This window comes from Pituophis catenifer, unplaced genomic scaffold, assembly GCF_029215685.1.
Source record: "Pituophis catenifer annectens isolate HBS135680 unplaced genomic scaffold, rPitCat1.0.hap2 SCAF_10, whole genome shotgun sequence".
Taxonomy (NCBI): Eukaryota; Metazoa; Chordata; class Lepidosauria; order Squamata; family Colubridae; genus Pituophis; species Pituophis catenifer.
This window is the reverse complement of record NW_027256890.1, coordinates 14,527,439-14,554,068: the sequence shown is the minus strand read 5'-3', so window position 1 is coordinate 14,554,068 and position 26,630 is coordinate 14,527,439. Positions and strand designations below refer to the sequence as shown.

General features: G+C 47.3%; 3 protein-coding genes across 6 annotated transcripts in view; 1 reads left to right on the top strand and 2 right to left on the bottom strand.

Annotated features, from left to right (window-relative positions):
• Window positions 1–567: 567 nt before the first annotated feature.
• Window positions 568–5,101, bottom strand: RILPL2 (Rab interacting lysosomal protein like 2). The gene is made up of 4 exons (XM_070950944.1): window positions 4,545–5,101; window positions 2,611–2,762; window positions 1,568–1,678; window positions 568–906 (listed from the first exon to the last, which is right to left on the bottom strand). Exons 1-4 carry the CDS (start codon window positions 4,926–4,928, stop codon window positions 882–884), a joined length of 672 nt encoding a protein of 223 aa, XP_070807045.1. The 5' UTR covers window positions 4,929–5,101; the 3' UTR covers window positions 568–881.
• Window positions 5,102–6,425: 1,324 nt separating this feature from the next.
• SNRNP35 (small nuclear ribonucleoprotein U11/U12 subunit 35) lies at window positions 6,426–9,513 on the top strand. 3 transcript variants are annotated; one of them, XM_070951434.1, is made up of 2 exons: window positions 6,426–6,480; window positions 8,085–9,513. In XM_070951434.1, the coding sequence occupies exon 2, from the start codon at window positions 8,087–8,089 to the stop codon at window positions 8,855–8,857; it is 771 nt and encodes a 256-aa protein (XP_070807535.1). In that variant the 5' UTR covers window positions 6,426–6,480; window positions 8,085–8,086; the 3' UTR covers window positions 8,858–9,513. The 3 variants fall into 3 exon arrangements, with proteins under 3 accessions (XP_070807535.1, XP_070807536.1, XP_070807534.1); XM_070951435.1 differs by lacking the exon at window positions 6,426–6,480 and adding an exon at window positions 6,632–6,711; XM_070951433.1 differs by lacking the exon at window positions 6,426–6,480 and adding an exon at window positions 6,749–6,823.
• The window catches only part of RILPL1 (Rab interacting lysosomal protein like 1), a 19,396-nt gene continuing 2,164 nt past the window's right edge, over window positions 9,399–26,630 (bottom strand). The window contains exons 2-8 of one of the 2 annotated variants that reach the window (XM_070951432.1): window positions 22,908–23,058; window positions 21,812–21,930; window positions 20,649–20,867; window positions 16,851–17,029; window positions 15,795–15,887; window positions 14,084–14,171; window positions 12,020–12,107 (exon numbers count right to left, since the gene is read on the bottom strand). In XM_070951432.1, coding sequence (XP_070807533.1) covers window positions 12,102–12,107; window positions 14,084–14,171; window positions 15,795–15,887; window positions 16,851–17,029; window positions 20,649–20,867; window positions 21,812–21,930; window positions 22,908–23,058 — 855 coding nt within the window. In that variant the 3' untranslated portion in view covers window positions 12,020–12,101. Of the gene's footprint in view, window positions 12,108–14,083; window positions 14,172–15,794; window positions 15,888–16,850; window positions 17,030–20,648; window positions 20,868–21,811; window positions 21,931–22,907; window positions 23,059–26,630 lie in introns of both variants that reach the window. The other variant, XM_070951431.1, reaches the window with a different exon arrangement.

Sequence of the window (26,630 nt, the reverse complement as noted above, 5' to 3'; positions counted from 1 at the left end):
ACTCTGTAAGCAGCTTAGAGAGGGCTGTAAAAGCACTATGAAGCGGTATATAAGTTTAAGTGCTAATGCTGAACCAGCCACTAGTGAAAACTCTTAATTGGGGCTTGTACTCTGTAAATCGAGGATTAGATAATCCTCAACTCAGGACCAGAAATTACATTGGTAAGCAAGGCCACTGTTAAGTGATTGTATGCCCTTGTTTGCCACAAAATTGCTGCAGTTGTTAAGTGAAAACTGTGGTCGTTTTGCAAATCCGTCTTACCTCATTGACTTGGCTTGTCGGAAGCCAGCTAGAAAAGTCACAAATGGGGAAATCACGTGACCCCAAGAAAGTGCAGCCATCATAAACACACAAGCGTGCCAATTTTGATCACATAACATGCTGCAAGGGTCATAGGTGTGTAAAACAGTCATAAGTCTCTTTTTTTTTCGGTGCCATTGTAACTCCGAATGGCCACTAAACGAATGGTTCTAAGTTGAGAACTCCCTGTATATACCCTTCCTCCTCCGGGACGCGAAGCCTCTAAAAATTGGGAAGCCGTGTTTTCGCAAACATCACTGCAAGGATTCTAGAAACCGACGCGCGTAACTTTATTCTGCTGGCTGCAGAAATAAAAGAAAAATTCCAGTAAAACTTTTACCGTGGCAAAGTTGCATGATCAAAATAACCCGCCGTAAAAGTCCCATAGATTTGGAAGTCAGCAGGTTAGAAAAGCTTTAACAAGAAAACGGAAGACGATCCTAAACCCACTGGGGTAAAACTAGAGGTCGAAGCCTCTACCAGCTGCAACGAATCACTAAAACAGTCTTCCAGGATTGCAACCGCTGCTTTTTTTAAAATTCGACTTTTCCAGGTTGTGACATCCCAGCGCGGAAACAGGTCACCGTAACTTTTTAAAGGCAAACCTGCAATTGAAGGAAGGCGTTAATGTACGAGTGGCAGGAACAGATTCTGAATTCCTAAAGGTAAACCCAAATGTAAAAGTCAAAAAAAAATCACTTTAAAGGAATTCTCTGCACCAGCCGATAATTTCGAATACTGAATGCTTAGGAGTGTTTTATCAATCCAAATATTGAAAATTATTTTTGCTTAAGAGTGGGTAAATTGAGTCTCCAGGGAGTTGGTGATAGAGGAGATTGGCTCCGGCAATTTGAAGATAATGTGGACTTCAACTCCCAGAATCCCCCCAGCAAACACGAAATCTGAGGAATCAAACCTGCCCCGCTGTCTTAAAAAAACCTGGCTTCATTTTATTCATGTTGTGAGCCCCTCATCTGAGGTTTTAGCTGGTCCCTCCTTCTCCAGAGAACTGGCGATAAAGGAGAACGACCTTAGTGGACTTCAAGTCCCAGAATTCCCCAGCCAGCCAGCATGGCTGGCTGGGGAATTCTGGGAGTTGAAGTCCAGACATCTTAAAAACTCCTGAGAGGTTGAAAAACTCTGTCTTAGATTGAAATCTGCCCATTATTTTAAAGGCCATTATTTTAATTCAGCTTGTGGGGCATTTCCGCGAGATTTTAGCCAGTCGTTGACTCCCTCTCAAAACAGAAATCTTAAGTTACTCACCATTGCTTGATTGTACTTTTCTCTTTAAGTCGAGTGGGGCCGGAGGGTGTGCCCACGGTCGATTCTCTTTGCGTGGGACTCTCCTTTTCCGGCTTCGGAGAAATATAACCACTAGGCAACAGGAAAGAGAACGACACGAGCTGTTAGTTGCAATCCGCTTACACGCCAAACCCCCACAAATGCCTCCTCAGCTGTGCTGTGGTTTGCACAACGTGCTGACTCACAAAGAGCAAACCGACATTTATCCCAGGGTGTGGGACCAACCCAGACTCTCCATTTATGGTTTAACGTACAATAACAGTCTGACAACAAGGGTTTAATTGGGTAAACCATGGTTCAGTTAATTCTAGGGGTTAGCCACCATTGCTGGTCATTATTCTTCCATCTCATGGCCCCTTTACAAGGTCCCCGGCGCCCCTTGTAAAGAGTATTATTCTAGCAAATAATAAATCGAAACAGGTAAGATCTATATGAATGGTCCTTAGAATGAGGAATTAGCAGAATGTTGTGGTCCGCCAGCAGCCTGCGGAGCTGGCAGTAGAGTCGGACAGTGAGGAGGCTGGGGAGGAACATGGGCCAGTCCTGGAGTCTGGGGAGGGCTTGGACAAGCATCAGAGGCAGAGAAAGGGCCATCTGGGAGTTATGTGCTGCCTCCGGAAACTCCAGAGTCGGACGTCAGCGAGGCAGAGGAACAGGAGGAGCCTGTTCCCAGTCCACGCACGCGCAGAGCTGCCAGAAGGCAAGAACAGTTGAAACAAAAGGGGCGACTCGGGAGTAGCGCCTGGAGATGTTTGGCCCCTCCCATAAGGCTTAAAAGAGAAGCAAAGGCACGTGGGCCCTTTGCAGGAAAGCAACGTTGTTGATTCTGTTCCCAGTCGGCATCTCTGTTTGATTCTGGATTCCATGTGACTTTGCCAAGTAGGTCTTCGGCAGCGTGTCAAGGGAGATAAAGGTTGGTGATTATCCCGAAGGACTTTTTGCAACTAATTGGGACTCAGCTGTGAATGAACGTAAAAACTGTGAAAACTTGCACTTTTTCGTACCTCTTGTAGCATTCCAACTCTTCCTGCGTGAAGAGAAGCTGGGCTTTTAGGTGGTTGCGTTCCTGAAGGACGTCTTTGAGCTCCTGTAGCGTAAAACGGGGCCGGTTGACGTCTTTGAGGTCCACGATCATCTTGTTGGGACCCGGATTTACCTGCAGGAGGACAGAACAGCGAAATGGACCCCCACAACAGAAACGGAGCTCTTGAGAAGGATGCGATCAGCTTCCCCAAAACCCAGAAAGACCACTTGACGATTCCTTCGAGCAGATCTGTTTAAACTTTCCTCACCTTTAGACAGAATCTTGCCAAACTAAAGCAGACGACTCTACCACCTAAAGCAGAGGTCTTCAAACTTGGCAGCTTTTAAGACTTGTGGACTTCAACTCCCAGAATTCTCCAGCCAGCTATGGCTTCCGGGTATAGCTTCCAGCATAAGCTGGCTGGAGAATTCTGGGAGTTGAAGTCCACAAGTCTTAAAAGCTGCCAAGTTTGGGGACCCCCTGACCTAAAGCATAAACAGGCAGTCCTCCACATACAACCATTGGTTTAACGATTGATTGAAGTCGCAACGGCACTGAAAAGACTTACAACCAGTTCTCATCCTTACATCCATTAAAGTATCCTCAGGGTCACGTGATCAAAATTCAGGAAGGTATTTATGAAGGTTGCAGCCTTCCTGGGCTCACGTGATCGCCATTTCCCCCCCCCCCCCTCTTTCCAGCTGGTTTCCAAAAAGTAAAGGCAATGGGGGAAGCTGGGTTCACTTAACAACTGCAGGAATCCGCTTAACAACCGTGGTAAATAAAGGTGGTAAAATCAGGCACGACTCATTTAACAATCGCCCTGTTTAGAAACAAAGATTCTTGTCCTAATAATGTACTCTGGGGACTGTTAAGCAGGAGCTGTCTTCGCCCTCTTTCTCTCACACGAACTATCTGAGCTGAGTTGCCTCTTGCTCCTCTGGAATGCAGCCTCCTGGAAATCCAGGATACATTCCACCACAGAACTAAGGGAGGCAATGTGAAACATGGCAGAGGCCAGGGGAAAAAAATGGCATTCTATCAAAAAATAAAAATCCAGCAAGATTTTGGGAGAAGCTGCACTGATGACATACACAGCAAAGAACCTGCAAACTTCATGAAGCCCTTAAGGGAGATTTTGAGGTTAAAAAAAACAACCCCCAATTAAATCGAAAGAATGGAAAGTGATAGCTGCAGAAGCTAAAATGTACCAGGGAGTTTAACTTATGGTTATTGGGCAGAAAGTTGAAACCTAAGAGAACTTCTCCTTTCCCCTTGACGCTTTCAGACATGTGACAAGGCTTCCTTGGAGCAAGGGTGCCTTTCCTAAATCGGAACTTTCCGCCCAGCGGCCTTGTGATTGACGCATGTCAACGGCTGGCAAGCTTTTCCTCCAAACCATGCCAAAGGCAGTCATCACAGATCCTCCCTTGGAGAGAAACAGGGTGCCCCAAGCAGCTGATTCTGAGTTATCTAGAGAAATAGAACAAGGGTCTCCAAAATTTGACAATTTTAAGACTTTTGGACTTCAACTCCCAGAATTCCTCAGCCAGCTAGGAATCTATGCCGGCTGAGGAATTCTGGGAGTTGAAGTCCACAAGTCTTAAAGTTGTTAAGATGGGAGAGCCCTGCTCTAGAGGAGCCAGATCCTAGGGAATTCTGGAAATTGAAGTCCACAAAGTCTTAAAAGTCGACAAGTTTAGAGAGACCCCTGCTCTGGTGAAGCCAGGGAATTCTGGGTATTGAAGTGCCACCACCCATCTTAAACTTGGCCAGCTTAAGCATCTCTGCCCTACATCCTAACTAATCCTCCCTCTGCATCTGAGACGGATGAAGCCACAGGACCAAGATCCAGACATCAACCAACATCTCCTCTCCATCACCCACCCACCCACCCACCCCATTCCCGTTTACCTCTCCTGCGGTGCCAGACGTCACCCGCTGCCGGAGATCCTCCAATTCCCTTTTCAAGCTGTCTCTTTCCAGTTTGAGGGCTTCCACGACCAGGTGGTTTTCGCTCACCAGGGCTTCCAACATTTCCAAAATGCTGACCACCTTGAACTGCAAGCGAGCCACCCGGCCGGGGATCTCCGCCTGGGGTTCGGTGCTGAGGGTGTGCAGCTCCCTTCCCAGGATGTAAGAGATGTCATATACATCTTCGGCCGTGAGATGGAAGGGGCTTTTTCCGAAAGGACCCTCTGATGCACTGTGGTTGCGTCCTCCTCCTCCCTCTTCTTCTTCTTCTTCCTCGTCCTCCTCCTCCTCTCCTTCACGACGCTGCTTCGGCTGGGCTTGCATCGTGGAAAGGTTCAAAGCAAGAGGCCACGCACCAGCTGAGACATGATGGGAGAAGAGCAAGCTTCCTTCTTTCTTCAAAGTTTCAACTCCTGGCCAAAACCTCTCCAAACTGCTCTTGAGAGCTTGCAAAGTCCAATCAAAAGTTGGCAGCAGGCAGGCAGGAGGGTGGAGGGGTTGAAAGCGAAAGGAGGGGGGGGTTTGTAACCATGGAGCTGGTGGGGAAGGCGTGGGGGCAGACTTCCCCTCCCTCAAGAGACACAAAGGGGAGGGCTCAGCGATTGCACAACCTGGTTTTATTTTCCAGTCCTAGCTGTTTGGTGACCGCAGAGTCTTCCCCCAGCCAGTAAAAAATAAATATAGATCCCATTTCATCCAGATTTTATGGCAATGACCTGTCTCTCCCCTTTGGGCCTCAGTGTTCCTTCCCTGTAAAATGGGCCGATGAGGTTGGGTCTCCAAGGACTGGCATTTTCCGTTAACCCCTTTTTTTCCCCTCCTGCTTTGAGTCCCTGCAAAACTTTATTCCTCCACCAGCAAAAAGCAAACACATATTCCACTCTGAGCCTTTATTTTCTCTCTCTCTCTCTCTCTCTCTCTCTCTCTCTCTCTCTCTCTCTCTCTCTTTCTCTTTCTAGGCCTCAGTATTCCTCCCCTGTAAAATGGGCCCATAGGACTGGTTCCCCTCAAGCCGGCTGGCTCTCCAAGGACTGTCATTTTGCATTACACCTCTTTCCCCCTCCTGCCTTCAGTCCCTGCAAAGCTTTCCTCCGCTGGCCAAAAAAAAAAAAAAAAAAAAAAAAGCAAACAGAGATTTGCAAATGATGCTCAGCCATCCTTTGCTTCTCTTTCCTGGGCCTCAGTATTCCTCTCCTGTAAAATGGGCCCATAGAACCAGTTTCCCATTGGAATGACGTTTGGGCATTAATTCTACTAGCCGTCCTGAGGCCGGTCCCTTTTCTCTGGCGTGTAATTGGCATGAATAAAAGAATTTTTCTCTCAGCCGGGTTTTTTCCTACGTAAATCAAGATCTTTATACATAAAAATAAATATATATATGTATAAAGATATATGTATAAAGATATTTATACATAAAGGCCTACGGAAAGAGAAGAATATATATTTATATATCAAATTTATATTTTGCTGATAAAGAAATAAAGAGAGATTTTCAGCTTCTTTTCTATTTAAATGTATGTATTATTATTTTTTTAATTTTACAGCTTTGCATTCGCCTCGAGGGCGGGGCCAAAAACGCCTGCTAAGAGATGCTTCTGTCGCCAGAGGGCGCTGGTGAGGACTCTACCCGCCAACGAGTCTTCTTTTTCCCACTGGTCGATTCGCCACGTTGCGTTGGCCCCTTTTTTTAGCAAGGGTGAGATTTGTTTTCTTTTGCTTTTTTTTTAAAAAGACCCTGAATTTAGAAAGCAACTTTCGTATTGCCAAATCCGGGGAAATTCACTCTTCTATTGGAATTTTTTTTTTTCTTCGTTGACGAATCTGCCCAGGAGGAAACGAAATTAGATCCCTCTTCCAGGATTCTTGCATGGGAAAAGTGAGTCTCTTTTGCTTTTTGCAAAGTCATAATTTGGGGGAGGGTCGTGGGGGGGCATATTGGGGGTGGGGAGGGCCTGGGAGGAGAGGAAGCATTGATTGGGGGGTGCAGGGGGGGTACAAGGCTTGACTGGGGGAGGGGGATAGGGCTTCTTTCTGCAAAATGCATGGAAGGCAGGAAATGGGGATTGCCAACTGACCGGGTTGCCAACGTACCAGGGAAGCAAGACCTGTGAGTTAGTAATAAAGGAGCATATCTGTAGCTCAGGGTTGAATTGTAGGGGTCCTGGGTGCTCTCTGAGCTTGGTGGTTTCCTTGGCAGAGACGTTTCATGACCCAACTAGGTAATATCATCAGTGCTAAAGAGAGTGGGGTGTGCAAGGAGAAGGAAGGAAGGAAGGGAAGGGAAGGATTGGGGGTTCATGGTGCTCTTTGAACTTATTTCCTTGCAGACGTTTCATGACCCAACTAGTAATATCATCAGTGCTAAAGGGAGTGGGGTGTGCAAGGAGAAGGAAGGAAGGAAGGAAGGAAGGAAGGAAGGAAGGAAGGAAGGAAGGAAGGAACAGAGGATAGGAGTGGAAGGATTGCGGACTCCTGGGTGTTCTTTGAAATTGGTTGTTTTCTTGCAGAGACATTTCATGACCCAACTAGATCACATCCTCAGTGCTAAAGAGAGTGGGGTGTGAAAGGAGGAAGGGGGGAAGGAGAGGAAGGGAAGGACTGGGGGTTCATGGTGCTCTTTGAACTTATTTCCTTGCAGATGTTTCATGACCCAACTAGTAATATCATCAGTGCTAAAGGGAGTGGGGTGTGCAAGGAGAAGGAAGGAAGGAAGGAAGGAAGGAAGGAAGGAAGGGACAGAGGATAGGAGTGGAAGGATTGCGGACTCCTGGGTGTTTTTTGAAATTGGTTGTTTTCTTGCAGAGACATTTCATGACCCAACTAGATCACATCCTCAGTGCTAAAGGAAGTGGGGTGTGCAAGGAGAAGGAAGGTAGGTAGATAGGTAGGAAGGTAGGTGGGTAGGTAGGAAGGAAGGAAGGACTGGGGGTTCATGGTGTTCTTTGAACTTATTTTCTTGCAGACATTTCATGACCCAACTAGGTAATATCATCAGTGCTAGAAGGGAGTGGGGTGTGCAAGGAGAAGGTAGGTAGGTAGGTAGGTAGGTAGGTAGGTAGGTAGGAAGGAAGGAAGGAAGGAAGGAAGGAAGGAAGGAAGGAAGGACTGGGGGTTCATGGTGTTCTTTGAACTTATTTTCTTGCAAACATTTCATGACCCAACTAGGTAATGTCCTCAGTGCTAGAAGGGAGTGGGGTGTGCAAGGAGAAGGAAAGAAGGAAGGGAGGGAGGGAAGGACTGGGGGTTCAAAATGCTTTAAAAAAAATTTAAAAAGGCTCTGACAATTACAGCTGTGCCGCGCGATCACTGGAGCCTTTTTAAAAACTTTTTAAAAGCATTTTTTTACTACCTATTCGCCCGAGCCGCTAGTAAAAAAAATGCTTTAAAAAGGTAAAAAAAAAAGGCTCCGGCGATCACGCGGCACAGTTGTGATCGTCGGAGCCTTTTTGCCGTACGCTAAATAAGTATATTTTCCTCCAGCCATGAACGAGTGGGTGCCCATCGCTAAAGAGTACGACCCCCTCAAAGCCGGAAGCATCGATGGCACCGACGAAGAGCCTCACGACCGGGCAGTCTGGAGGGCTATGTCAGCCCGTTACGTCCCCAACAAAGACGTTTCCGGAGACCCACACCTGACCCTCTTTGTAGCCCGGCTCAACCTGCAAACCACGGAAGAGAAGTTAAAAGAAGTTTTCTCCCGGTACGGAGACATTCGGAAAATCCGCCTGGTTCGGGATCTGGTTACGGGTTTTTCCAAAGGCTACGCTTTTATTGAGTATAAAGAGGAACGGGCACTCCTCAAAGCCCACCGCGACGCCAACAAGCTGATCATCGACCAGCGGGAAATCTTTGTCGACTTTGAATTGGAAAGGACCCTCAAAGGGTGGATTCCCCGCAGGCTTGGAGGCGGTTTTGGCGGTAAGAAGGAATCAGGCCAGCTGCGGTTCGGCGGCCGAGACAGACCGTTTAGGAAGCCCATCAACTTGCCTGCCATGAAAAACGATTTTTATAATGAGGGGAAAAGAGAGCGGGCTTGGTCCCGGGGAGGATCGAGGGATTGGAAGACCGGGGAACGAGATTACGAGAGGAGCCGAGAGTCCCGGCGATCTGAACGGGAACGAACGTCAGGGGGGTACGGCAAGAGCGAAAGAGAGCTGGAACATCGGGTCAGGGAAGACCGAGGCAGAGCCGCGGAAGGGAGGGAGCGGGAGAGGAAAGACCGGAATCGCGAGGCCAAAGACGGCAAAGGATAAAGGCCACCATCGATGGGACGTTTCCTTCAAACGTTGCGCAATTGAAGGAGATCCATTAGAAGCGTTAGACCTCACTTCCAAGCCAAGATTGATGGTTGTCTGGAATCAACGCAGACATTGTGGGCAGGAATGGCTACCTCCCAGCTGGAGAAGAGTGAACATTGTACCACAGGCTGCCCTCGCTTGATAGTTGTGCCCGTGTCTTATTCCAGGATCCGATGAACGATGGATCCAAAGTTCCCAACACTGATAATTACCGCCTGTTTATCTGAAATGCCAAAAAGGAGAGCTGGTTTAGGATTCCCACCCCCCGTCCCACATCCTTTAATTCTTGAAAAGGTCTGGATTAAAATAAGGTCTTGATTCCACCGGTAGAGACCTTCCTCAAGGCAGAAGGATAGCTGTTACCCTAAAAAAGTCAGGCAGGATTGAATTGTATAGACGGGATGTGAGGGCCTCGGACCAAAAGGCTGTTTACGAGTCAGTGAAATCACCCGGAGGCCTCTTGTTAATTCAGAAATAAGTTTATTTAGCATATTAAAAAGAGTTCTACAGTTTGATATTGTTCTCTCTACTAGTCCCAGCCAAATCTTCTTTATTGCCTTTCAACTATCTAATACCCTGAATCTTGAATAAAAATTAGGCGTCCTCTTTGCCTATCCTGTGGTTGCATGATTGCTGTTGTCCTAGACACGGGATGGCGAACCTATGGCACGCGTGCCGCCGGTGGCACACGGAGCCATCTCTGTGGGCACACGAGCCATTGCCCTAGGTCACCTCCACCACGCATGCGTGCCCCTGCCAGCCAGCTGATTTTCAGCTGGCACCGCCCATGCTGCCCCTCCCTTCCCAGGAGTCTCCACGCGGCCCGTTTTGAATGCCAGGTAAGTACAGGGCTCACGTGGAGGCTCTAGGAGGGCAGAAAATGGGCCTTCCGGAAGTCTGGAAACGGGCTGTTTCCGGTCTCCAGAAGGCCTGAGTGCTGAGGGAGGCTGTTTTCGCCCTCCCCCAGCTCCAGGAAAGCCTCTGGAGCCTGGGGAGGACTAAAAACAGGCCTACCGGAAGTCTGGAAACGGGCCATTTCCGGTCTCCGGAGGGCCTCCAGAGTGCTGAGGGAGGCTGTTTTCGCCCTCCCCAAGCTCCAGGAAAGCCTCTGGAGCCTGGGGAGGGCCAAAAACAGGCCTACCGGAAGTCTGGAATCGGGCCGTTTCCGGCCTCCGGAGGCTTCAGGGAGGCCTGCTAGGCCCAAAATGGGGGCATGGGGGGGGTCGTGTGCGTATGTACGAGGGGTCGCGGGGGGCATTGCATTATGGGTGTGGGCATGTGCGCATGCAAACCCCCCCCCCCGCGCTCCCCGTCCTTTTGGCATGCGACGGCGAAAAGATTTAATCTTTTTAATTGTGATTTAATCATCACTGTCCTAGACCATGGCTGTCGAAACTTGGCAACTTTTGAGACTTACGGACTTTCAATTCCCAGAATTCCCCAGCCAGCCGAGTCTCAAAAGTTGCCAAGTTTTTACACCACCGTCCTAAACCTTCCCAGATAATTGTGTTAAGTGAGAATACAGTAAAGGGTTAACCCGGGAAGTGTGCAAAGCAACTGAAATTCCTAAAGAGCTGTTTGGATCTTAATTAGAACTGTCCTGAGCGTTTCCTGTCGGCTGGGGGAATTCTGGGAGTTGAAGTTCTCACTTTTTAAAGTTGCCAAGTCTGGAAAAACACCGCTGCTTTTTTTTTTTTCTTCTGAGGTTTGGGGAATTAAACTCCCTTTCATTTTTTTTTTTTCTCCCGTTGCCCTTCGATGTTAATATTTCTAATTCCGGCAGCTAAGCGATCGTCCGCCATGCACCAAATTTCAGACCGTCCAAATTCCATTTTCAAGGCAGCTTTGATCTCATCCAGAAAAGAGGGAAGGGAAGCTGTTCAGAAGCAGCTGGTAGTCTGTTCCCAAGAGAAAAGCCTTTAATCTGTCATTGTACATCAACTATACAACGAAATTGGCGGTCAAAAACCTGTCAAACTGAAGTCAGTGTGTTGGATTGAAGTGACTACCTTCACACTGAAGGGGGGGGGGATTTGCTGCTACAAGGTTGGTGAGAATTGTTTTTTGTTTTTTTTAAAAAAAGGATTAATCTAGATTTCAGGTGTTCAGTCGCCATCCCCGTGTCAAGAGAATTCAGAGCAAAACACAAGGCACCGGATATCCCTGGACATCACGCTGCAGGCACTATAAATAAGCCACAAAATATATATATATATATATATTCTTCTGAATCCCGTGTTTAAAGAGACTCCCCTTCCACTCCAGAATAGTTCCAGAAGACTTCTGCAAAACTCGTTTGAGATGTGGAGCAGGACATTTAAGCAGGAGGAAGCAAGAGAGGAAGAGGGGAACAAAATAATAATAATTTTTTTTTAAAATGCCTTTTAAATAAGGAGTGCCTGGAAACATCGGTCCTTAGCAGGACATTTCTTCAGGAATGTCCCAGATCAGTGGTGAAATCCAATTTTTTTTTACTACCGGTTCTGTAGGCGTGGCTTGGTGGGCGTGGCAGGGGAAGGATACTGCAAAACCTCCATTTTCACCCCACTCCAGGGGAAGGATACTGCAAAATCCCCATTCCCTCCCCACTCCTGGGGGAAGGATATTGCCATATCTCCATTCCCACCTCACTCTGGGGCCAGCCAGAAGTGGTATTTGCTGGTTCTCTGAACTACTCAGAATTTCCGCTACCAGTTCGTCAGAACCTGCTGGATTTCACCCCTGGCCCAGATCCTTTTTTTAAAAAAATTTTTTGGAGAGGGTAGGGGCGGATAAAAGGAAGCATTGGTGATGTGACGTTCACCCAGAAGTCAAAACGATGGCCGGGCTGCAGGAATCACCGCGATTTGCTTCCCAAATCCATATTGGGATTCCGTTGCTTGCAGGACAAATCTGGTGCGTCAATTCTGGTTGAATGCATCTTTTTTCCCCCACCTTGAGCTGACGACAATGCAAAACCTGGAATTCGCGGGGGAGGGGGAACAGGCGCCGTTCGCCACACGAGGGCTTCCGTGTTTCTGCGTTTGGCGCCTCGGTACAAGCCAGAGTTCTGGGTTTGAGTCACAGGTGCTGCAGAGCTTCTAAACCTTGTTCGGTGTAGACGTCGTCTTTGTTCCGGTCGGCCCATTCGCCGAAGGAGCCGTGGAAGGAGCTGTTTCGCTGGGTCGCTTGCAGGCGTCTCTTGTCGCGGGAGAAGAAGCTAAATCTGGCACATGACAAGAAGGCAACATGTGGATTAGAAACTTGAAACGTCCTGGGACGATTTACGGGGTGGTGGGGTTATAGCAAGCTCTGTAAAGCTGGCTTTATTTTAACGGGGGGGAAAGCCTGCATACCTGCATAGAAAACTCTTGGAACAGGCGTTCCTCGACTTAAAAACCATTCGCTTAGTGACTATTTGAACTTACACCTGCATGGCAACCTTAAAATGTGGGGACTTCAACTCCCAGAACTGCTTAGGGAATTCTGGGAGTTGAAGTCCATACATCTTAACGGTTTCCTAACGGGAATTCTGGGAGTTGAAGTCCATACATCTTAACGTTGGTTTCCTAACTGGGGGGAATTCTGGGAGTTGAAGTCCAGACATCTTAAGGTTTGTTTCCTAACTGGGGAATTCTGGGAGTTGAAGTCCGGACATCTTAAGGTTTGTTTCCTAACTGGGGGGAATTCTGGGAGTTGAAGTCCGGACATCTTAAGGTTTGTTTCCTAACTGGGGAATTCTGGGAGTTGAAGTCCGGACATCTTAAGGTTTGTTTCCTAACTCGGGGGAATTCTGGGAGTTAAAGTCCAGACATCTTAAGGTTGTTTTCCTAACTGGGGAATTCTGGGAGTTGAAGTCCGGACATCTTAAGATTGTTTTCCTAACTGGGGAATTCTGGGAGTTGATGGAGAAAGCGATTGGTGTTTTTCCAGTGTTCTCATCATCGAAAAGTTACCCTATAATTAACGACAACATGATCTAAAACCCCTCTGAATCCTCGCAACGCAGCCAAATTCTTGACTTGACTCCTCCTTGCTTAATGAGGCTGGCTTGGAAGGGTGAAACCATCTTAACGCATCAGCTCCGTTAGTAGCGCATTAAACGCCTTCTGTCTGCGGCTAATTCGGGAACGCAATTAAAACTAAAAACAGAGCCACAGTCTGTGAGTAGGCGGGATTGAAAAGCGGCATTAATCCACAGGAACCATTAATACGCTGGTATATTAGACTCTGAATGTAATTAGAGGAATTGGTCTAAATTACAAAAACAGGGAAGGGATCTCGGTCATGGGCCGAGCATCCCGTGACGTCACAGACGGTTTAAAGGCGTTTTAAACACCAAGGAATGTTTATATCAACATTCAAACGGCTGAGAAAGGAAAAAAAAATGCCATTTTCATGGAGAAGCCGAATCATAATATGACGGAGGCTGCAAAGCCCTTATACGGGTTAGTCCTTGACTTACGACTCCAAAGGGGACCAGAGAATTCATCTCTAAGATTGCGGTTATTAAAGATATAGGACCTACACCTCATTTTATGACCTTTTGGCTTTAGTTGTTAAGTGAGACAGATGATCACCGTTCATGAGCTTCCTTGCCCAGCTTCTCCCCTGACTATGCTTGTTGGAAGTCAAAGCTGAGAAGGCAGCTTTGTAAAATGGCAATCATGTGAGCCCAGGATCGTCGTAAATAAAATGCCATTGCAATCGTATCACTGTAGGGATGCTTTGATGGTCATAAATGCGAGGACTCTGTTTTTTCAGACCCGTTGTATCCGAACGGACACTAAATGAACGGTCGTAAATCAAGGACTACCTGGAGAAGGTAGATTGAAGGGTCAGGGAAATTCACAGAGCGCCAAAGGGACAGAAGGACGGGCCAAAATCTTGCACATTATTGTCTCGAGCATCTAAGTTGTTGCCATCGAGATACAAGTGCAATTAAAAAGATTTCAGCAGGGGCCACGCCGGACACCCCAGGAGCATTCTTAGCCCCCCATTTTTCTCGTTTGGGGGTCGGGGGGTTTACGATCCCACAGTCAGCCAACGAGAACACGGCGGGAGTTAGAGGGGGGTTAAACGGCAGCAGGTCATGCAAAAAAAAAAAAAAAAGGGACATACGAACTATAGCGAAGGCGTGGAAAAGGGGTATAAGAACAAAACCAAAAAAAAAAAAAAAAATTCAAAATCCAGAGCCCCTACAAGAGACATAAGTCTTCTGATTGGCTGCAATGTGGGATCGTCCGGGATCAATCCGGCAGCAACCATGGGCATAACGGCGGTAAAGATCCTGGTTAGGAAAGGAACAGACAGAGGAGATCAGAGGGCTGGAGAAAGAAACGGAGATTACGGTATTCAGACACGGCAACGAAAAGAGATAAGTAGAAAAAGCTTCTTGAGAGAGAGACAGAGAAAGAGGGAGAGAAACAGAGGAATCGGATGCTTGCAAAAAAGGTGTCATAATTAGCTAAGTTTGGCTTTGGTTGCGCAAAACAATAGAAACCAGGTTTGATGGCTTAGCTCGCAAGCCCAGTGAAATATGGCTTAGTGGTTTTTCTCAACCTAGACAACTTGAAGGAGAGGTGGAGAGCTTTGCTGGCTGGGGAATTCTGGGAGCTGCAGTCCACCTCTCCTTCAAGTTGCCGAGGTTGGAATTAGAGAAACCATCTTCACCCATCATGGCTTAGTGCAACATCTCGGTCTGTGTTGGCCTAGAAAGAGTCCACATAACTGTTACCTTACCTGGGACCCAGGCAGCTTCTGTTCTGCAGTGGGGAAAATATACAGGTAGTCCTTGACTTACAACAATTCGTTTAGCCACTGTTCCAACCTTACAACGGCATTGGAAAAAAGCAACTTCTGGCCATTTTTCACACCTAAAACATGGCCTCTCCCTGGTCATGTGATCGAAATTCAAGCCCCCCCCGCCCCCACGGTGTCACGTGATCCCCTTTTGCGCCCTCCCAACGAGCCAAGTCAACGGTTGAAACCCGATTCGCTTAACAACCATTGTCACAACTTCAGGAAGCCCCTTAACCGCCCGTGGCCAGGAAGTTCGTAACATGAGGCGAAACTCGCTGAAACCAGCGTCTCGCTTAGCAACAGAGACGCCCGGGCCGAATTGGGGGCCGTAAGTCGAGGACTACCAGTCACGCCACAACAGAAAGGGAGAAAATATTTTTTTTAAAAAAATAAATAAATAAATAGCCCGCAAAGCTAGCCGGCCGTCTGCCCCATTGCTTCGCGCGTGTGGGTCTTCAACGACGAACAAAGCTGAAATCAGCAAATTTTCTTTTGTTTTCCTACTCCGGCCAAAAAGGGCCGCTTTGAAACGCTTCCCAGCTCAACGGCTATTCTTAGAGCTGTTGGAAACAACACACACAGCTGTTGCTTTTGTGCTCCCCCACAGCAGGTTGCGATGACGCCACCGAGCTGCTGGTGGCGCGTTGCATACAAGCCACAAGCTCTTTTTCTCCCCCCCCTTCGCGCTTAAAAAAAAAAAAAAAAAAAAGCCCAGTCTTGTTTGCAACAAACTCGGGAGAGCAAAAGAAGAGCTGGGCAGACAGCAGCGTTGAAAAGAAAACACCGAATAAATCCTGCGCGTTGCGTTGCAAATCCCAAGATATTTTTTTTTCACCCTTTCGCGCTTTAAAAGCCCAACGGGGGAACGTTCCTGTTTGCAATGAAGCCAGTAGAACAAAAAAAAACAACAACCCCAACTCTTTGAGAAAGGGAGAAAAATACGCAGCGATAGGGAAAGGCATCCAAAAAGACAGGTTGAGCCAGCTATTTTGTTTCTGAAGCATCCATCAAGTATTCTAAGCGACGTCTTGAGTGCAACAATTTGTGTGCCTTGTTTTTTTTTTTTAAAAAAAAAAAACCAGCCCATAAAAATCCCACAAATTCTACTTACAGCCGTTTGATGCCAGATTCTTGCTGAGTCAATGGTTTGGAATTAAGAATGGCCGGCGACTGAGCCGATCGTGTCTCTTCATCCAATTCGTCGCTTTAAAAGCAGGAAAAGCAAAAACAACACAGCACAATATTAGGAATATTTACGCTGTCTGCTGCCCGGAGTCCCCACGGGTAGAAGCTGGGCAGCCTTCGAAATCTCATCAGCAAAGAAATGGGGAATTGAGACTTTTGAAGAAGGAGAGGAATAAAAAGAACACGAATTGGCCGGGGTTATTTCGTGCCCCCTTTCCTAATCCGTGGAGGGCAAGCTTTTCTCTTGACTGGTTAATCTAACATTGATTCCAGTTCATTGAAAAGCAAGTCTAAATCAACCATGGCAGCATGCTTAAGATGGATGGACTTCAACTCCCAGAATTCCCCAGCCAGCATGCTTAAGATGGGTAGACTTCAACTCCCAGAATTCCCCAGCCAGCATGCTTAAGATATGGGGACTTCAACTCCCAGCATGCTTAAGACCGGTGGACTTCGACTCCCAGAATTCCCCAGCCAGCATACGTAAAACAGATACACTTTAACTCCCAGAATTCCCCAGCCAGCATGCTTAAGATATGGGGATTTCAATTCCCAACATGCTTAAGACAGGTGGACTTTAACTCCCAGAATTCCCCAGCCAGCATACGTAAAACAGATGCACTTCAACTCCCAGAATTCCCCAGCCAACATGCTTAAGATATGGGGACTTCAACTCCCAGCATGCTTAAGACTGGTAGACTTCGACTCCCAGAATTCCCCTTGCTGGCTGGGGAATTCTGGGATTTGAAGTCCCCCCATCTTAAAAGTTACCAAGGTTTGAGAAACCCTGTTCTAGAATATCATCCATCCTGTTGTCATTTCAGCTCTTCCAATTTGAGCAGGTTTCCACAAGACCCCCCACCCCCCTGCCCCCCCCAAAAACGCAGGTCAGGATGACAACCGGATCTCCCCGATCTTATCGAGAACAAATCTCGCTTGGCTCCAGGATCGGGCTGGGATAGAGGGAAGAAAACCCACACACCTCTTGTAATACAGAAGCTCCTCTTGAAGGAGGAAGACTTTCGACTTCAGCTCGTTCCTCTCGTGCAAAACGTCCCGCAGCTCTTGTAAGGTGAATCTGGGCCGACTGGGATCTTTCAGATCCAGAGCGGATTTCTCCGCTTCCGAGAGGAACTCCTCCGGGTTCTTGGGTTCTTCCGGCTGCAAGGTTTATTATTTAGGATTAATTTCATTCAGACTTAAAAGCTCATGTTCCAGCTCGGTTCCAAATGGTAAAATAATAAATGCACACGGTTAACCATCATCAAGCCATCGGACCATGACGAATACAGCTTTGTTGCCCCCCCCCTCTTAGTGACTGCCTCGTTTTGTGACCGTTCACAGGCACGGCGTGGATGAAAAAGTTAACGTTAAGAGTAGACCAACCTTTGCACTGACGGCCCTTGTAGGTTGGAAAGCAAAGGAAAGTTGAAGGAAGATCAGAAGCACAGTCACGGTTTCACTTAGCAACTGTTTCACTTAACAACTAAGTGGCTGGTCCCAATTGTCACTAAATGAGGACTACCTGTAATTTAATTCTGAATGAGCACAGTTATTTGGTTATTGTGGCCATGCAGTATCTCCCAGGAATATACACTGCTCAAAAAAATAAAGGGAACATAAGCAGAAGACATCCGAGATCTGAATGAATGAAACAGCCTTATTAAATACTTCGTTCGTTACATACAGTAGTTTTGTGTTCCCTTTAGTTGTTTGAGCAGTGTATAAACTACTGTATATAAAGAACAAAGTATTTAATAAGGCTATTTCATTCATTCAGATCTTGGATGTCTTCTGCTTGGGTTCCCTTTATTTTTTTTAGCAGTATATTTCCCTAATCTTTTAATTTAATTTATAGCCCTGGAACATCTCTGGGTGGTCTCCTATCCAAATGCCAATCAGGCCTCTCTTTGTTTAAATCTCTGGGCCCAAACAAAGTCAGCTAGAGAGGCTGTCATTTGCTGAGACTATGAACAGCTGAACTGGACTTGGCTGGAAGAAATAAGATTATTCTTATTCCAATTTAAGAAAGATCCGTTCCGGATGTTGCCGGAGGAAAAATAAACAGGGGGAAAAAAAGCAAATGGAAAAACGGAAGAACAGAAATAGATATTTCTACATCTCTCTTTGAAATGCAAACCCCCTTTGTTTTCCAAACCCTGTCCCCTAAGTCAAAAACGCCGCAATGAATCCTTGTTTCGTTATATTTTTAGAAAAGTATGCCTATTCTATATAGATCTATCTCGGTGATTTGGGACGGCCTCATCGCTGTAACGCCAACTCTCCAATCAACAAAAGGAACAATTGTGCCTTCTTGGCAAAGCAAGCGATCTCATTAAAAACCCAAGAATGGGAGCCTTTTCCAGATAACACAATAAAAGGAGCAGTTGTGAGTTTTGCGTTGCCGTCGAAAAACACCAAAAACGAGGACTCCGCGTACTTGGCACCTCGAGAGTATGTCCACAAACGCGCATCCTCCTGACCGCTGGCAAGAACGGATGGCTGGACAATGCATCTGTCTGTTTTCCACCCAATCCAGTATTTTAGGGGGCATCGGGATACCTACAAAGTCTCGTTTCGCCTCTGTTTGTTTTTAAAACCAGGCTCCTAGTCCTCATGATAAATCGTCTCGAAAAAAAGCATCTTTCTGTTTTCCACCCAATCCAGTATTTTGGGGGGGCACCGGGATACCTACAAAGTCTCGTTTCGCCTCTGTTTGTTTTTAAAACCAGGCTCCTAGTCCTCATGATAAATCGTCTCTCCCGCCCAATTTTTTTTTTCATAGCTGGACTCTTTATGAAAAAAAGGCAATCCAGGTGTCTCCAAAGCCACGAAAAGATGGAAGGTAAAAACATTTCAAATCTGGTTGAAAATCTATCGAATCTGCAGGTATTGGTATTTTCGGTGACAAAAAAATTTTATCTTAAAAGACAATAGAGAGAAGTGGATATTTTGTGTTTAACAGATTTAACCGAGTTGGAAGGGACCTTGCAGGTCATCTAGTCCAACCCAAGCAGGAGTCCCTTCATCTGCCTCTACCTAGGATCGAACTCACAACCTCCTGATTGTGTTTGAACCACAATGGTCTCTGGCAATATTTTAAGTTTTTTTTTTTCTCCTCAACCACTGACCTACTCAGGCAGTCCTCCCCTTACGACGGTTCATTTAGCAACCGTTCGAAGTTACACAACGGCACTGAAAACGGTGACTTACGACCGGGTCCTCACACTTTCGACCATCGCAACATCCCCACAGTCATGGGATCAAAACTCGGGTGTTTTGACAACCGACATTTATTGACAAGGGTTGCACTGGTATGTGTGTTTGTGTGCGTGTGTGTGACACAATCACCATTTGCGACCTTCCTAGCCAAGCCATCGGAATCGCTTAACAGCTGCACGTTTCATTTAACGACCACAGTGATTCGTTTAACAACCATGGCAAAAAAAAAGGTCATAAAATCAAGTGCGATTCCGTGAACAGCCGCCTTTTTTAAGCAATGGAAATTCCGTTCTGGTCATTAAGTTGAGGATTTCCTATATTTATTGCAAACTTTTGACTTTTCTGAGGTAAAAAAAAAAAAAGAGAGACCGGGCAGGATTGTTAGATCCTAAGTAATGGAGGTTCCAGCTCCATCAGGTGAGTTCCTGGAGTTAAAAATTAAAACCATATTACAAATAGGCCGATCGGAGGGCAGGAGAACTCCAAACAAGTCTGGCCCTGATGGCTTGTTCCATTTAAATCACTGAAACGCAGCCAAGGGTGATCTTAAAATAAATCCTTGCCTCCCTTCGGCCCTTCGCTCCAAGCGATAAAGGAACGCCACGAATTGAAAAAGAATATAAAATAATTTGCCGGTCTCCCTTTGCTAAATTAAGCTAAAAGTTCTCTTGGGCTGAGGGGGGCTGACTTCGAACCCAGACCTCTCTAGTTTTACTGAGGGTGGGAGCATGTTGTGGTCCGCCAGTAGCTTGCGGAACTGGCAGCAGAGTCGGACAGTGAGGAGGCTGGGGAGGAACATGGGCCAGTCCTGGAGTCTGGGGAGGGCTCGGATGAGGGCTCGGCATCGGAGGCAGAGAAAGGGCCACCTGGGAGTTATGTGCGGACTCCGGAGCCTCCAGAGTCGGACCTCAGCGAGGCAGAGGAACAGGGGGAGCCTGTTCCTAGTGCGCGCATACGCAGAGCTGCCAGGAGGCGCGAACAACAAAAGGGACAACTCGGGAGTAAGGCCTGGAGATGACTGGCCCCTCCCATAAGGCTTAAAAGAGGAGCAAAGGCACGTGGGCTCTTTGCAGGAAAGCAACGTTGTTAATTCTGTTCCCAGTCGGCATCTCTGTTTGATTCTGGACTCTGTGTGGCTTTGCCAAGTAGGTCTTCGGCAGCATGTCAACGGAGATAAAGGTTGGTGATTATCCCGAAGGACTTTTTGCAACTAATAGGGACTCAGCTGTGAATGAACTACTCGTGTGTTTTAATGACTCAGGAAGCCTATGTCACAACACAGCAGAGAACACAGCAGGGAAGTGTGATAAGTTAGTAAATTTAGTTAAGGGTCCTCAGTCAGTGTTTCTCAACCTGTGGGCAAATTTAAGAGGTATGTAGGATGGCTGGGGAATTATGGGAATTGAAGTCCAGTCGTCTTTAGCATGCTGGCTGAGGGGTTCTGGGAATTGTAGTCCTCTCATCTCCAAACGGGCAAGATTTAAGGCAACTTTAATCAAATCAGAACCAAACACCCCAAGGAATTTTTTTTAAAAACTACCCAAAATTCCCCACCTACCTGTGCTTCTTCTCCATTGTGACTCGGTTCCCCTTGAAGTTTCTCCCTCAGTTTCCCCAGCTCCACTCTCAACGCCGTCATCTCTTGCTCTTTGGTTTGCAAATAAGCTTCCAGCTCCACTTTCTGCTCAATCAACCCTTTCCCCTGAGCTTCCACGACGGTAATCCGGTGCCGCAGATCGTGGTTTATCTTCATCAACCTGTTTTGCTGCTGCTGGAGCTAAGGAGAGGAAGAAAAGGGGGGAAATGACGGTGAAACGGAGGGACACCACCAATAAGGCCCCGCTACTTCCAACTCCCCGAATGTCCCATCGCCTTTTATTCGGAAAGAGAAAGCAGGGAACAGATTGTTGAAGGAATTATGGGAAAAAGATGGAGGGCAAGATGGATTTATTTCCCTGCTGCCAATGAGGCTTCGGAAAACTACAGACATTAATTGGCTAGTGCATCTTCCATTAAGAAATAAACAAGGATTATTATTAAGAAATAAACAAGGATTTCATTTCATGTCCAATCAGGATTAGCCTGACGCATAACGCAGTTTAGAAACTAATCCCGTGTTTCTCAACCTGTTGAAGATGTGTGGACTTCAGCTCCCAGAATTCTCCATGCTGGCTGGGGAATTCTGGGAGTTGATGTCCGCAAGTCATAAAGATGGCCAGGCTGAGATACAAACACTGAACTAGACAAGGAAGGGAGGGAAGAAAGGAGGATGAAAGGAAGGAAGGAAGGAAAGGAAGGAAGGAAGGAAAGGAAGGAAGGAAGGAAGGAGAGGGAGGGAGGGAAGGAAGGAAGGAGGATGAAAGGAAAGAAAGAAAGGATGAAAGGAAGGAAGGAAGGAAAGGGAGGGAGGGAAGGAAGTAAAGTAAAGGAAGGAAGGATGGAAGGAAAGAAGGAAAGGAAGGGAGGGAGGGAAGGAAGGAAAGGGAGGGAGGAAGGAAAGGAAGGAAAGAAAAGAAAAAAATAACAAAATAGAGGAGATTTGTTTACAGAATTATGATATTTGATGGAGATATTCTGCATCTCAACATGGAGATTTTATTTCTGGAATCCCAGTCTAGGAATCTGTTTTCAGAGAAAAGGAAAAAAAAAAAGGAAGCGTTTGGCAATTCCTGGAACAAAGCTTCTGAAAGAGCAGAGGAGGGGGAAAAAATGAGTACTCACTGCTTCCACGTCTTCGTTTTTAAGTCCCAGCTCTCTGTCCTTCGCCCGGATTTCATCCCGCTGCTTGTCGACCACTTCCTTTAGCTTTTTCATCACTTGCCTCTCTCTTTCTGACATCCCTGATGTGTGTGTTTAAAAAAACAAACGGATAATAATAATAAGCCAATAGTTTTCATCCTTGACCCTCCTTAAACAGTAAAGCCCTTGCAAAATGTGTTGATGTGACATGGGGGGGTGGGGGGCGAGGAGCCAGCTGTCAGAACTTCTTAACCTGGTTGTAAAGCACCCTTTGTATGTGTGTGTGATTTGTTTGTGTAGTTACTTATTTATAAATAAATAAAATTTCTTGGCCACCCATGTTACTATAGGGTAACTCTGGGCATCTTAGAGTCATAAAACGATGTCTATCCATATACAATTAAAACATAAATACCTTCAAAATATCAGTGGTGGGTTTCCAAATTTTCTACCGGTTCTGTGGGTGTGGCTTGGTGGGCGTGGCAGGGGAAGGATACTGTAAAATCTCCATTCCCACCCTACTCCAGGGGAAGGATACTGCAAAATCCCCATTTCCTCCCGATCAGCTGGGACTCAGGAGGCAGAGAATAGATGGGGGCGGGGCCAGTCAGAATTTTTACTGCCGGTTCTGTGGGCGTGGCTTGGTGGGCGTGGCAGGGGAAGGATACTGTAAAATCTCCATTCCCACCCTACTCCAGGGGAAGGATACTGCAAAATCCCCATTTCTCCCTTATCAGCTGGGACTTGGGAGGCAGAGAATAGATGGGGGTGGGGAGATTCAGAATTTTTACTACCGGTTCTCCGAACTACTCAGGATTTCTACTACTGGTTCGTCAGAACCTGCTGAAACCCACCTCTGCTTCAAATCGAACATTAAAACTTAAGGACCGTTCCAAGCAACCAGTCATTAAGTCAAGGGACTCCCTGTCGAAGCCCAATGGGGAGGGGACCTTCCCCTGAAAAGAGAGCCCGCTCTCTTGCATCCGGCCGCCACTGAATTCTGCAAAGTCATGTTGACTGGGTTTTTTTGGCCCAAAGCACTCCAGGTATGCTCAAGGAATCTTTCCTCAACACTTGCCTTCGTGTTTCTGGAATTCCTCCTCCGAGAAGTTCACGTCCTTGTTGGAGAGGTTGGTCATCAGCTGCTTGTTCTCCTCTTGAAGCTGGGCAATCTGGGTGAGGAGGTCCTGGGCTTCTCCTCGCCAAACATCCTCCACCAGTTCCAGCTCCTGCAGGACCAGAAATCCCAGCCTATCAGCCTTGGCAAATGAAGACCAGCCTTTTCGAGGTCTTTCCCCATGGAGGTGGTCTCTGCCCCAGACAAAGGTTGGAGGAGAAGAACACCAAAGGTTGGAGAAGACCTCCAAAAGTTGGTGAAGAACACCAAAGGTTGGAGGAGAAGAGCATCAAAAGCTGGAGGAAAAGACCTCCAAAGGTTGGTGAAGAACACCAAAGGTTGGAGGAGAAGAGCATCAAAAGTTGGAGAAAAGAGCTTCCAAAGCTTGGTGAAGAACACCAAAGGTTGGAGGAGAAGAGCGTCAAAAGTTGGAGAAAAGACCTTCAATGGTTGGTGAAGGACACCAAGGGTTGGAGGAGAAGAGCATCAAAGGTTGGAGGAGAAGAGCACTAAAGGTTGGAGAAGACTACCAAACGCTGGAAAAGACCACTAAAGCTTTGCATGGCATCCTGTGACACCTTCGCGGATTGTACGGGATGCTAAGATGTCCTTGTTTTTCTTTTAAAAAGGGTTTAAAAAATACTTCAAATGAAGAGATCTCGGTTTTGATCTCTAAGTCTCCCTTAACAACCGTCCTGTTTAGCAGTGGGAATCCTGATGCCAGTTGTGGCCGTAAATTGAGGACTTTTCTATATGCATTGTTGTCACTTTCCTCCTCCCCATTTCCTCTGATTTTGAGAGGGAGGGTTCCTTCCCACAACAATTTTTCCCTCCCCTTCCTAACTTCCTGAGTTGATGTGCTGGCCGCATGCGCAGAATGGCTAAGGAATCTATTTTTCCATTTCCTTGGTAAGGAAGAAGTCCACGTGAAAGTGGGGAGGGGTTCCTCTCTCTCCCTCCCACCAGACTCCTCCTCCTCCCTTCTTTCTCCTCCACCTCTTCCCCCTCCTCCTCCCTTCCTCCTCTTCTTCCTTCTCTTCCCTCTTCCTCCTCCTCCCCCCTCCTCCTCCTTTTCCCCTCTTCCTCCTCCTCTCCCTTCCTCCTGCTCCTTCTTTTCCCCTCCTCCTCTTCCCTTCCTCCTCCCCCTCTTCCTCCTTTCCCCCTCTTCCTTCTCTTCCCTCCTCCTCCTCATTTTCCCCTCTTCCCTTCCTCCTCTCCCTCTTCTCCTCCCCCTCCCTCTCCTTCCTCCTCCTCCTCCTTTCCCCCTCTTCCTCCTCCTCCCCCTCCTCCTCCCTTCCTCCTTTTCCCCTCTTCCTCCTCCTCCTCCTCCTTTTCCCCTCCTCCTCTTCCCTTCCTCCTCCCCCTCTTCCTCCTTTCCCCCTCTTCCTTCCCTTCCTTCTCTTCCCTCCTCCTCATTTTCCCCTCTTCCTCCTTTCCCTCTCCTTTTCCCTTCCTTCTATTCCCTTCCTCCTCTCCCTCTTCCTCCTCCTCCCCCTCCTCCTCCTCTCCCTTCCTCCTCCTCCTTTTCCCCTCTTCCTCCTCCTCTCCCTTCCCCCTCCTCCTCCTTTTCCCCTCTTCCTCCTCCTCTCCCTTCCTCCTGCTCCTTCTTTTCCCCTCCTCCTCTTCCCTTCCTCCTCCCCCTCTTCCTCCTTTCCCCCTCTTCCTTCTCTTCCCTCCTCCTCCTCATTTTCCCCCTCTTCCCTTCCTCCTCTCCCTCTTCCTCCCCCTCCCTCTCCCTTCCTCCTCCTCCTCCTTTCCCCCTCTTCCTCCTCCTCCCCCTCCTCCTCCCTTCCTCCTTTTCCCCTCTTCCTCCTCCTCCTCCTCCTTTTCCCCTCCTCCTCTTCCCTTCCTCCTCCCCCTCTTCCTCCTTTCCCCCTCTCTTCCTTCTCCCTTCCTTCTCTTCCCTCCTCCTCATTTTCCCCTCTTCCTCCTTTCCCTCTCCTTTTCCCTTCCTTCTATTCCCTTCCTCCTCTCCCTCTTCCTCCTCCTCCCCCTCCTCCTCCTCTCCCTTCCTCCTCCTCCTTTTCCCCTCTTCCTCCTCCTCTCCCTTCCCCCTCCTCCTCCTTTTCCCCTCTTCCTCCTCCTCTTCCCTTCCCCCTCCCCCTCTTTCTCCTCCTTTCCTCCTCCTCCTTCTCCCTTCCTTCTCTTCCCTCCTCCTCCTCCTGCTCCTTTTCCCCCTCTTCCTCCTCCCCCTCTTCCTCCTCCTTTCCCCCTCCTCCTTCTCCCTTCCTTCTATTCCCTCCTTTCCTCCTCCTTTTCCCCTCTTTCTTCTCCTTCTCCCTTCCTCCTCCTCTTCTTTTCCTCCCCCCCTTCCTCCTCCCCCTCTTCCTCCCACCACCACAGCCTGGAAGTGACATGCAGGAAATGAGCTGGGAAGTGAGCCCGAATCCAGGCTGAGCTCATTCCTTCCTTCGATTCCTCTCCTCCTTGCCATTGGCTCCTTTCCCACAAATCCATGTGTTCCTAGCTAATCCAACCCCCCCATCTCTCATCCAAGGACCCCTTTCTCAGCTCCCACACAATCACAGCTCCAGACAAAGCTGGATTTGCGTGAAACACCAGGTGTAATCAAAGGAGGATCTGGGCAATCCTTTGTCTGAAATGGTATATAGGGTCCCTTGCTTGAACGGGGTTGGACTAGAAGACCTCCAAGGTCCCTTCCAAAGTCTGTTATCCTGTTCTGTTAAATCAGGGTTGCAAAAGCAGGGCCCACCCAATTCAGAAGTTGACCCTGCAGAGCAGCCCAAATCCTCGCTTCTAGAAACTGGGGGAACCTAGAAAAATTCATTTTTCTAGTTGCCTTTTTGCAAACAGGAAGAACATCCAAATTTTGTTACACAATAAATGTATCTCAGGCAGAAGACAAGGAGAAGTGATTAAGAAGCCTGTGATCTTTCCTGGAGTTGTTGATTTTTTTCCCCCCCTCCACAACCAAATTAGAAGTTGATGTCAGATCTCCGTGTGACTCTTCCGGGAGAATCAAATACATACGGAGAACAGCTACAAAAATAAACAACCCCCCTTCTACTCTTTTTTTTCAATCCTTCTCATTTCTGGTCCCTTCTATTATTATTATTATTATTTATTGGTTAATCTTTAGTGAGATCCACAGCCTTTGAGGCTGGTTAATAGCTCAGCCGCTCGAGTCCTAACCAAGGACCTAGGAACTGTTAAGGTATCGTCGGAGGATGTAAGCTGTTCCGAGTAAGGTGGTTTTTTGTAGAGTCAAAATGTTCAAGTCCGGCAAATTTAGGATTTCTAAATAGCGGGGTAGCCCTTTGGGTATTGCTCCGAGGGCTCCAATTACAATCGGGACAACACACGATTTCTTTTTCCACAGTCGCTCAACTTCGATTTGCAAGTCCCGGTACTTTGTGATTTTTTCTTGCTGCTTATCTTCAATTCGTGCATCACCAGGTATTGCAATGTCAATGAATTATTATTATTAATATTATTATTATTATTATTATTATTATTATTAATCTTCTCCAGCTGGTTTGGGGTCCCCTTAAGATGCAACTCAACTGAAGTACGAGCTAGAAAACCTGCCAAATTTGCAAGACCAGCTCTGGCACATTTAAAAACAGAAAATTTTCAAGAGTCAGAAAGGCTCTGCTATGTCGGAATGCTAGTTAAATGCCTCTGAAATCTTTGTTTAGCCCTGAAGTTTATTTAGGTGGTTTG